The sequence below is a fragment of the Triticum dicoccoides genome, chromosome 2B (assembly GCF_002162155.2).
Source record: "Triticum dicoccoides isolate Atlit2015 ecotype Zavitan chromosome 2B, WEW_v2.0, whole genome shotgun sequence".
In the NCBI taxonomy this organism is placed as follows: domain Eukaryota; kingdom Viridiplantae; phylum Streptophyta; class Magnoliopsida; order Poales; family Poaceae; genus Triticum; species Triticum dicoccoides.
In genome coordinates, this window is record NC_041383.1 from 493087138 (window position 1) to 493098592 (window position 11455).

Below are 11455 nucleotides of genomic sequence, written 5' to 3' on the forward strand. Positions count from 1 at the left end.
TCTCCCTCTTCATGTAAATCTTGCAAATTAAGAGATAAAAAGCATTAGAATGGTACTACAAGGTATTATATTGGTCAAAAACATTATAAATAATAGTAGGAAATCATGATGCAAAATGGACGTATCAAAGAGCATCTATAATCGAACTTGGCAAATCCACCCCCCTAAATGTCCGCAAAGCACTTGGGCGCGACCCTAGACAACGTCGGAAGGACCCTCATATCTCATGTCGGATATCCACACTCCTTATCTTAACCCTCAAATCCATGCATACATGAATATCACAACATCATTGAGTAGTTCCACAATCCAAACATAAAATATATAGTTCAAACATTAAACTCCTTGATTTTCTTTGTGGGTCCACATATGCTCCACAAGATCATTAAGTAGTTGCACGTGCACTTGTTCATCTTAAATCTAATGCATCTTTAGAAAATTAATAATCTAATCCGCATCTTATTCCATGTGTGGACTTATTCTTCGAGCTTCTCAAAAGCATGGGTTCGGGCTACCCCTTCACCCTCATCCTCGACAATCATTTTGTGCAAAATGAAACAACATGTCATCAGCTGTCATAAAGTCTCTGATTCCCACATCGTTACAGCTCCACGAACAATTCCCCAACGAGTTTGGAACACTCTGAATGCGCTCTCCACATCCTTCCTAACTGCTTCTTGTATTGTTGCAAAGTGGCCTTGTTTGTTGCCATGGGGATTGGATATGGTCTTCTCAAGTTAAGGATGTTTGCCAACCTTGGGTACGACAATTTTACAAGTTCTTTAAGCGCAAAAAGAGAGAATATACCAAAAAGCAATTCAAAAATAACTGGGATGTGCCGAAGAAAGAATACATTATTTGGAAGACATTGAACCAAAAGGCAAGGTGAGATACATGTATACATATCTTCATATTAATTTTATTCGTTAATTTTTCTTTCTGCAATTTGTTGCACTAATTGTGATGTACTTTTTCAAGCAATAGGAAAGGTTCGACAACTTAGAATGTCATGGCAATTTGCGATTTTGATGTGAGATTTACGTTTGTTGTTGCTGAATGGCATGGATCTATTTGTGACACACGTGTATAGAATGATGCACAAGTTGAATATTTCTACTTCCCACATCCTTCAGACGATATTAACTTGTTCATGCATTCTTGTACTCTAACGTTTTCGCGTTGACCAATTGATCTTGGTTTTATTTATTATCAATGTAGGCAAATACTATCTCGTTGACTTTGAATATCCAAATAGAGTTGGATATCTGGCACCATACAACATGATGAAATGAGACCTTCAATCATCGACATTCATTACTACGAAACATCATTGGACGATCTTTCGATGTATGAAGATGAAATGATGAATCATCCTCCATATCACACGATACAAACCTGATATGCAAACAAAGACAATTATTGCATGCGTGTCTTCATAGCTACATTCACGAGAGCAAACTAAGTGACGAACATTTTTTTTAAATTAAGTGACAAACATTTTGACATGGTTGAGAATGGATCTTATACTTGCGAGGGGAGCCTTTCTCGTCACTTTGCACCCAATGATGATGGTAATATGGGCAGCATCTGTAATGTTATTGCTGCGAGTGTCAATCCTTGATGGTTAGCTCTAGGGTGTATACTTTTGTTGGGAGAGCCATGTAATAATGTGAAGATCTTTCCTATTCGTGTCTTCTTCTCAAGTACTTGTATGTGAGACAATGATCTTCCTTTTGTTTGATTATAAAATACTGCGGTATTTGGGAACCAAATCTATGTCATATGGGCACAAAAACAATGAAAACTAACTCGATACCGTTTAATTAGAACAACAATACAACCCAAAGGCATCACATGCTTTTCACTACCTAGAACACATATAAGCTAAAAAATTGGCATTGGGAAAAAAAAGAACCGACTGGCTTATTTTGGCAGGCCTTTATATGGGAAAATGCTAAAAAAGAGTTGGCCCTTTGGACCCTAGGTAGCCAATTAGAGCAAAAAAAAATGCTCAGGCTCATAAGTTGCCGAGTTCGACTTGGAAAAAGAGAGATGAACATGAGAATTTGGATTTCGAAACTTATAACATAGTATGTTGTATATACAACGACTTCCCAACCGATTACTAAAAAAATTGCCTGACTCCAGTGAGGGAGGTAAAATGACGACGGCGCGCCTTCGATTCGCTTCAATGCTCATAGTAGTTGCTAGGTGATCTATAGATCTGAATGTATTTATTATTAGTTTTTTATGTTCGTTGTAGTGCCATGATTAATGATTAATAGATTGAAAGTTTTCTAGAAAAAACTTGTTTGTAACTAACCATTTATTTATAAGAGTAAATGGGTGCATCACAATTTCAGGTAGACCCCAGCTAAGAGCATGGTTAATAATATAGCCGACCGCTGACTATAACATGTTGCCATGTCATCTATAACCAATATAATAGTCAACATGTATAATAGTGGGTTACAAGAAAGTAATACCTTTTTTACCACGTGGCCCACCATACATTCTCACATAGCTTCTTGGAGCCCGTGCTACAGCCGGCTGTAAATCCACAACCCGTTTTTTTTCTCTCTCCTCTTCTCTCTCATCCAACTCAGCAAAGATATAATATTTTAAGCCTTACAGCTCGTATACGTCACCTTATTATACTTACTCTAAAAAGGCCACGTAAACTAGATACGTTTTTTAACACAGTACAAAACACATACACTCATATATATGCACATACAGTCACCCTTATGAACATACGCACGCACACCTTACCTCTATGAGCACATTTGAGAGACGAAGTCGGCTCATCATCTTGAGATTGACCAAGTTGCCATAGACTCCTTTGTAGTTGACGGAGCATGTCCTTTCACTGAATACACATCGCCGGATGGCATGAATAAATCCAGAAAAATGCAAGTATCAATGTAAGTCTAGGACTTAGAACTGTAAATGTAATGAACCGAGAATATTATTGTTTTGCTAACCATCCAACCAATTGAATTGCGGCTAGATAAGTTCTCATAACACTACTTTGGCAGTAGCAATGACGTGCTAATCTTTTTTCTGGTAGATAAATTTCTTGCATGTATAAAAAAAGAAAAAAAGAAAAAGAAAAGAAGGCAAGGAAAACCAGATAGGAATTCAACCGTCATCCGGGAAAGGGAAGGGGGCGGAGGGGGGCGAAGGAAGTCACAGTTTGCATAGGGTTTCTCTCCTTCCTCTCCAAGACGAACAAGCACACCACACAAACCCACACACCCCCTACGGAATTCACAAGCCCACAAAAATTCCGAGCAAGATAAAAATCCTCTCGAAAAATCGGCGCCCCGAATCCCTTCCCAAGAGCTTCTCGAATCCTGCGAATCCCCGCAAGATTTCCCAATCCTCCTCCTCCGCCGCCGCCTTCCGCAGATTTCACGGCGAGACCCATCGAGGACGCCGTACGCAGAGTGGTCGCTCGCCCGCCGAGGCGAGCCCGAGCAGCCTGCTTCCTGCTTGACCAATCTTCTCTCTTCCCACCGAGTCTTGACCTACAAACCGTGCCCTAGAGCCGCCGCCGCCGCGCCGTACCCTAGCGTCACGGCCGACGCCTCAATCCCCACGCCCGCCTCTCACGCGCGTGGCCGCCATCGCCGTTCCCGTCCTTCCTCGTCGGGACATCGCGTTCCTGCTGTCTCCACCCCGTCCGCAGTCTTTAGCCATTGGGGTTTGAGGTATGAGCTTGCTTTCATCCAGCGATTAGTTAAATCCCACTGACCTTCACAGCATCTGGGTGTGCCGCTGCACACCCGGCACACTGTCTAGATCCGCCCCTGGGGCCTAGGCTTTGGTGGTCTCGGCTTCGCCCGAGTGGAGACTGGGCGCGGAACTGCAGATGTGCTGTTGAATCGTGTGTAGGCACCACCCTGAGTGACTGACTAGGACTAGGAGTGAAAGGTAGTTGTGGTGGTAGTAGTAGTCGCGGTGGTTTCATTGCTGTGCCGGACCGGACGTTGCTGCTGGGGCGCGTAGATGGTGAACGGCGCCTGCTGGCATGGACCGAGGTGAGCCCTCATTGAAACCAGAATGGCTGGTGCGCGGGGTTGCCACACCGACAGTAGCTGCCACAGGCTTCCGGCCAGGAACTTCGCCCCGTGCAGGTGAGCTGCCTTTCCTTCAATTTACCATTTTGATGCATATAACGGCTAGGGGTTAGTGCTGCTTATTTAGAAAGTTTTGCAAGATTTTATTATAGTAGTCGAATCGCATATGTTTCTAGTGGCATCGGATAATTTTACACGAGCCGTTATTAGTTCTTAGACTTTTTTATGCTGGGTAGTGTTTTTTTCATATATGCATGGTGAAGTTAGTGCACTTCTTCTGGTGTGCAATTGCTGCCTGCTAGCTCACCATTTTTTTAGAACAATGATCATTCTTCAACCTTCCTACCACCAGTATTGGCATGAGTCTGATTCAAGGACAATGCTTGTACTGTGAAGCGCTTTATTTAATATGTTTGTTGCATGAAACATGAAGCAAGTGTAATATGTCACATAAATGCGTAATTTTGGACTTGTGGTAATCATGGAGCAATCTGTCTTCAGAGACATTGTTTACATCAGCACATCAGCCTCGTGCTGTTGCATGGTAAACTGATGGTTATCAGTGTGTGTGATTTGTAACTGCCGTAAGTGTTATTAAATTAAATATTATTTTACTTGGAAATGATTTAATGGTAGTTGTTGGGCTATTGCGCTGGAGTCAGTCCAGACTTCAGAGACTTTCTTGGATGGGAATGTTTACTTGTTCATGTTGGTTAGCCACGTTGCCATAATGCATCAGCAGTCCGTGTAATGCCAAATGTACTAGGGAGTGCGTGAGGATTTGGCAGAATCACCTCTTAAGAATGGGGGCTGCTACACGTCGGTCGGCGGATCTTTTAAAAAGATCCGCCGCCTTGCAAGCCATCGAATCTGACGCAATCTAACGGGTGGACGTATTTCTCTACTTCGCAACAGAGATCTTGTTGCAGAAACATTTGCAACATCGGTTGTGTTGCGGATTTTTTTGCAACACAGGTCTTGCTGCAGATTTTTTTTGCAACAGACGTCTTGTTGCAGAATTTTTTTGCAACAGAGTTTTGTTGTAGATTTTTTTTTTGCAACATAAGTGATGTTGCAGAATTTCTGTTTGCAGTATTCACTTTTTTGCAACACAGGTATTGTTGCGGAAAGAAATTTTGAAACACATGTGATGTTTCAGAAAAACTTACTGAGGACGCTGCAACCCAAATTCCTACCTGCATTGCCCAACATAAAAGACGTGATCAGCGTCATCGCACGGCACGGCGCGTGGTGGACGCATACGTAAAATTGGCCGGCTGTTCGGAAGCTTTTTCGCTTAAGAATTGCTTGGAGAGAGGCATGATGTGTAGTTTTATATCATGACTATTTCTCATGCCTTGCAGGCTTGCAGCTTTGTTGATCTTAAATGCTTGACTTTCTTGCCTGCATATATGGAAATAGATAGTAGAATGTATGCCCTTCTCCATACACAAATATATACATAGTTGATACCTCTAGTTTAAGTAGCTTAAGGGGTAGGCAAAACATTTTTAGCAATAGACTATTTTCTTTCCTTGGTGCAGTGGAATATGCATGTTCACTGAACTTGCTAATTGCTATGGCATTGTTTATTGTAGTGTACTAGCAGAAGTAGAGCTATATTAGGCTAGAAGCAAAATGTGGTCTGGTATTTCGTACTATAACTTGTTTTGATTAGCAGAATAGCATAACTAAACCAAGCAAATGGTTAATGAATTAAATTATAGTATGTAAAAGTAAACGCATAAATAACTATAAACTTATTCTTCACTTCACCATGTCTCTGCAATCTCACTGCCTGCAATCACACAAATGCTGAAATGAAAAGTTCATGACCAAGAGGTCCAAGGCACCATTTCATATTACTTGCTTGGCCTGGAGACAAGTCTCGGGTTGTATATTGGGGTTTGCCCAGTGGAGAAGCACTGGGAGTTAACTGTGTGCACTAGATTGGCCTGCTGCAAGGAGCCCAGGACGCGAGGTCCCAAGCTTCATCCGTGCAAGATCAGTTTTTAGCTGTCCATTGGTGTGGCAAATGTAATTATTGATTCAAGGCACAGAAGCGTGCTCTTGTAGTCACAAATAGCTATTTTAAAATTATTTTCTTTTGTTGATATGTCTAGTAAACTCATTTGTTGCTTGTGTCACATGTGTAGTACCTGGGGACCGTTATGTGAGATACCAATCATACTGTATAGTGTATTACATCAACGATGCAGCCTTTTGTTCTGTGATATATTGCATTAATGCGTATGAATTTTATTGTTCTTGCACTTTGCATGTAGTAAGGGTTGATGTCCATTGTTCCTTCAACAATTATTGTCATGTCTTTCTGGTTGCTTGGTTTAACTCTGCATGGTTTAGCTAATCATATATGAACCTCGTTTAAATGACTGTTCTTCTAAGCTTACACACTGATGTATATTTGCTAATGAGCTGTTACTTGAATGCTTTTAGATGATCAAGACAGGGGTGCTTCATCAAGAAACCGATCTTCAGGCCGTGATCGTGAACGGAACTCCCAACAGTCCTCTTCACGCAGGGGTTCTGGCCAAAGTGTGTCCAGACGGCATGACCAGGATGGCACAGTGAAGTCAAGAGGGTATGCTAGTTTTGGAAGGAGCAACAGGGACAGAGGTTGTGACAAGGATTCTGATTTCCGTGATTGGGAGAGTAGATTGGGTCTTGCAGGTGACCCACTGCGTGATGGCTTTGGGCCCTTTAACTCATGCAGACCTGAAAGCGATAGGCTTAATCGTATTCGTCCAAAGTTGGACACATTGAATCGAGCATCTGGAGTAAGTTTGGACAATGGTAATCTGTCTAGAAAGGATGCTGGCGGCATGTCCTTTGAGCGAGAATTCCCACACCTTAGTTCTGAGGACAACAATGGAAAACATGATGTAGTTAGAGTTCCATCTCCTGGAATTGGCTCCCCAATTCAGAGCATACCATTGGTTACTGCGCCTGATGGCTGGAACTCAGTGCTAGCAGAAGTCCCTGGACTTAGTGAGCCAAGCAATACCCAGACCTCTTCTGCTTCAGCACGTGCTGGTTCCAGCCAGCAGCTTGTAGTGTCGAACTGTGGGACTGCCTTAAGCATGGCTGAAACAGTAATGCAGACTCCATTAAAAATTTCCACCACACCTCAGGTAATGTAATATGTATTGAATATGATATCTTGTGCTCTTTACTCCTTTTGGTCTATGATCATACTCATTTTGTACCATTCACTTAACCTAATTAATGTTTCGTGTGCAATATCATTTTTTTACCCAGCTATTGATTGATGCTCAGAAGATTGAAGAAAGAACTATGAGGCAGTGTATTCTAAGACCTCTGACGCCTTCATCAAACAAAAATTCTGTATGCACTCTGTACATTGCCTTCGCTGTGAGATCAAATGTTTTGTTTTGTTGTTTGTGTCTTGTGTGATTTCCATGGTTGTATTTAAATCGTGCAATTTCTCGGATACACTGTCTGGCTTGTAATTTTGCTTTTGAAACAGATCATCACAAACATAATTTCAACTTTCTTTGTCTTGCATGATCAAGTAGTATCGGACTGTTATTCATGGATCAACAATTCAATTTTGTTTCTATGTCAGGAATCTGCTTCATCAATGTCCCTTACAATTGTCTGGTCCTAAATTACGCACGTCATTAGTGATCATATTCATAATATTTACAAGATATGGTCGTAAGCTGGTTCAGTCGCTTCATGTTCTTTGCAAACTGCAAGTATCCATGAAGCGGATGTGGCAGTTACCTGAGTGTCTTCATAGCATAATAATTTATGTAAATGCAATGCATGATGTGGTGTAAGTATGAATACATACTAGTTGATAGTTTGTAACGTACGCGCTGGAGCTTAGAAGATATGTTCTTCTGTTGTAAAAATCTATCATCCTTTATATTTTTCTACACCGTTATTTAAATACGCAGTTTGGTTCTGAACTAATTTACAAGGAATAGTGATTCAAAAGTCAGAAACTTCTATTCTTGTAGCATTGAGTTATGAATTGTATTGATCATTAGAACAGTTGAAATACTCATCACATAGAAGCTGTTTGTTCTGATGTAAGACTTAACTGGTAGTGTGAGTTTTGTAGTTTCTCTTACTTGTTTGGCTCATGAACACCTGAAAGAAATTATTAGGATTACTGTGCATGTAGATTATGTATTTATGTTCCCCCCAAAGAACATGTAGGTTATGTTCCCCGCAAAGAATTTAGATTAAGAGAACTCTATTATTAGAATTTTAGTGGGACAATTTTTGTGTGTGTTTGACCTTCCATGTTATATGAGTTTGTCAATATTACTGCTTATGATCCATATTTTATTTTATTTCATAGTAGTATTTGACAACTACTAAACATTTTCTTGATACTATAACATCAACAATTATTCTACCACACAGCAAAACTGACAGAAACTTCCCTTTTGTATATTACTTGATCAGCATTTGATCATTAAGCATGCAATTGATATAATACACCGTAGTTTGTTCAGGCATGTCTACATTTTAGGGAAGGTTGCATAAAGTGAATCCTCTATATGTGCTTCTGGCTGGTTTTCTGTTTCACTTATTTATGGAGTGTTTTTTTGTGTGTGTTGATATGGAGTGGTGTTGCCTTGTATTGAAAAAAATACACTTTGGTTTGCCCTTATTCCTTAATGCTTTGCAGGTATGTACTTTGTCAGATAGGTTAAAAACGAAAGGTGCAAGAGCTGGGGATTCTAATGGTTCTATCAAAACTGCACCCCAGCTGTCAGCACAGTCTTCCAATACCTCTGTTCGTACTCCAGTCAAATCTGAGGTTGCCAAGCCATCTCAACTAGGATCCTTTCAAGTCCTGACCCGTGAGCAGAATGGTGCTGCAAATACCTCGAAAGACTCCACTAGCAATCCTTTAAGCCCTATTCTGGGTCGATCTTCTTCAGTGGAACCACTGAAAAAGCCCCTTGTCAACCAAAAGCTTAAAGGTGTCATAAATGGCCTCCATTTGCAATTACAACAAGGTCCATCTGGTGAGAGAAAATCAATAACAAAAGCCAAGCATACATTCTTTGAGTTGCTGCGGAGCAAGTCTTTAAATGGTTCAAGCACGGGTATTGAGTCCTCATCTAGTAGCTTGATTAATGAACAGAAGAACCCATGTCTTGATTTATCCTTGTTTGATGCTGGAATCAAGTGTATTGAGACTGGAAGTAGTTCTTGTGAGGATGCAAATTCTTGTGATGGGTCTCAGCGACACCTCTCTGACAATGAGGAAACCAAGGCATCTTTGGAACCTCTTGATGTTTTTTATCGTGGGTCCCATGGGGTTGCAGCTGTCAAGGATACCAACTCTTTATCAGATCATGCTGATGCCGAAAATGGATCTATGGCGCCTCAGGCAGACAAAGCTGAAGCTACTCTGGCCATTATGGCAGCAGATATAAATGATGGTTCTGCAAAGGCAGACTCCAGCTATGGTGATGCCGGTTTGTTGTTTGTGCCCATTGTAGCTGGGGAAGAGGAATCATATCCTACTGAAGATGAACCTAGTCCAGAAGAAATGGCTTTCCTGAAATCTCTTGGCTGGAAAGAAGATGAAGTAGTTCCGCCTCTGAAACAGGAAGAGATAGCTGATTGTGTAAGTTTTGTTATGTTTCTTATTCTAGTTCATCAACATTATTTGGCTTTCAGTACACACTCACGTGCTTAAGGTTTTTCCTTCTAATTAGTTTGCTAAGTAGCCGATAGGTACTCATAGGTTTCGGTTCATCTTCAGTTTCGCCAAAGCAGTTCCCAAAACTTTCAGTTCATCTTTAGTTATTGTATAACCTCAATGTGCATCATATCAGCAAAATGAAATGATGATGTTGTTTACCATGAAAATATTGGTTGCCATCATCATTGTACTTCTGATGAGGCATACTAAATGATTTACGGGGCTTAGAAAAACAAACTATTGTCTACGAATTGGGACCCAGCCGATGTTTCTGAGACCATATTGGTATCATTTACGTGGCAGTGTGCATCATTTAAGTATTCTGGTAATCCACATTAGGAATTGACCACTTGTTAAATTTTACCACGTGTATTGTCGTGACTTAAATTTTACCACGTGTATTGTTGTGACATAGATTCCCACTGTTTTGTAGTTAAGGCACAACGTGAGGCTGCAGCAGAAGCTTGAGGAATGCAGGGGCTAATGACATGGCTCATCAACCAAAATTTGTCACGGCGCTGAGAACTTGTGAGAATCAAGCTGTATTTTGTGACGCCATGGGACGATCGTGTCTAGCTTAACAAATCGTGATGTTTTAGTTAACTTCAGCTCTGTGGGAGTTGTCATGCTTAGACCGATGTTTTTCCCTGCTGAAAAGAGGGTTGAGGTTTTTCTTCATTTTCCCAGAAGGAATACCGAATGATAAAAGCATGTATGGTGTTGGAGGCACATAGAGGTGCTCAGAAAGAATATAGGTTGTCTTCTTTTTTATACTTCTCATGGCTTATCCTTGTTTCAGAAAGAAAGGAAAATAATAGGTTGTCTTCTTTTTTATACTTCTCATGACTTGCCTTTGATTATCGTTGTCTCAGATTTGCATGATCTATTTTCATTTTATGCTCTTATTCCTCTTTATGTTTTTCTATTGATTCACGGTGCTTCAATTGCTCACCCCTTTAGGGTTTTTCTTTTTCTTTTGAGGGAATGTCATCAGTCCACAATAAACCTACGAACGAAAGAGAGAGGGTTCAACATGGCCATGAGCAACCCAGCCATGCTGCCTAGTTAATGAGCCACGTGATTTGTCTCTTGTGCACAATGCTTAAAAATAACTTACACAAAATAATTATGAATAGGAGTCATGCGATCCAACTAAACGCATATGTCCGATCCCCCCCATGTCCTCAGCGTCATCTTCTTCCTTCCCCTTCGGCTTCATTACTACCCCTCCGTTTCAAAATAGATGATTCGACTTTTTACTAACTTTAATATAAAGTTAATACAAAGTTGGGTCATCTATTTTAGAACGGAGGGAGTAGTTTGCACAATGCTCAAAATAATTTAAATAGGCAAGGGTCATGCGATCCAACTAAACGCATATGTCTGATCCCCCCTATCCCGAGCGTCATCTTCTTCCTCCCCCTTCGTCTTCAATACTAGTCTACAGTGCCTTGGGAACTTATCGTTCATGGCAGCTCGCCACCGATGGCAAGGCCGCGCGTCGTCTGGCGCCAGCGGGTACCACCCCATCCCCCAGCGTCATCTTCTTCCTTCCCCTTTGTCATCAATACTAGTCTGCAGTGCCCTGGGAAAGTGTCATTCATGGTGCAATCTCGCCACCGATGGCAAGGCCGCACGTCGTCTCGTGCCAGCAGGT

The 11455-nt window shown here is 41.2% G+C and overlaps 1 protein-coding gene across 1 annotated transcript; it reads left to right on the forward strand.

The window, feature by feature from the left end:
* The first annotated feature begins 3187 nt into the window (after window positions 1–3187).
* Window positions 3188–10634, forward strand: LOC119364421. Its single transcript, XM_037629893.1, has 5 exons — window positions 3188–4139; window positions 6540–7234; window positions 7362–7448; window positions 8770–9720; window positions 10232–10634. The coding sequence occupies exons 1-5, from the start codon at window positions 4034–4036 to the stop codon at window positions 10280–10282; spliced, it is 1890 nt and encodes a 629-aa protein (XP_037485790.1). The 5' UTR covers window positions 3188–4033; the 3' UTR covers window positions 10283–10634.
* Window positions 10635–11455: the final 821 nt, after the last annotated feature.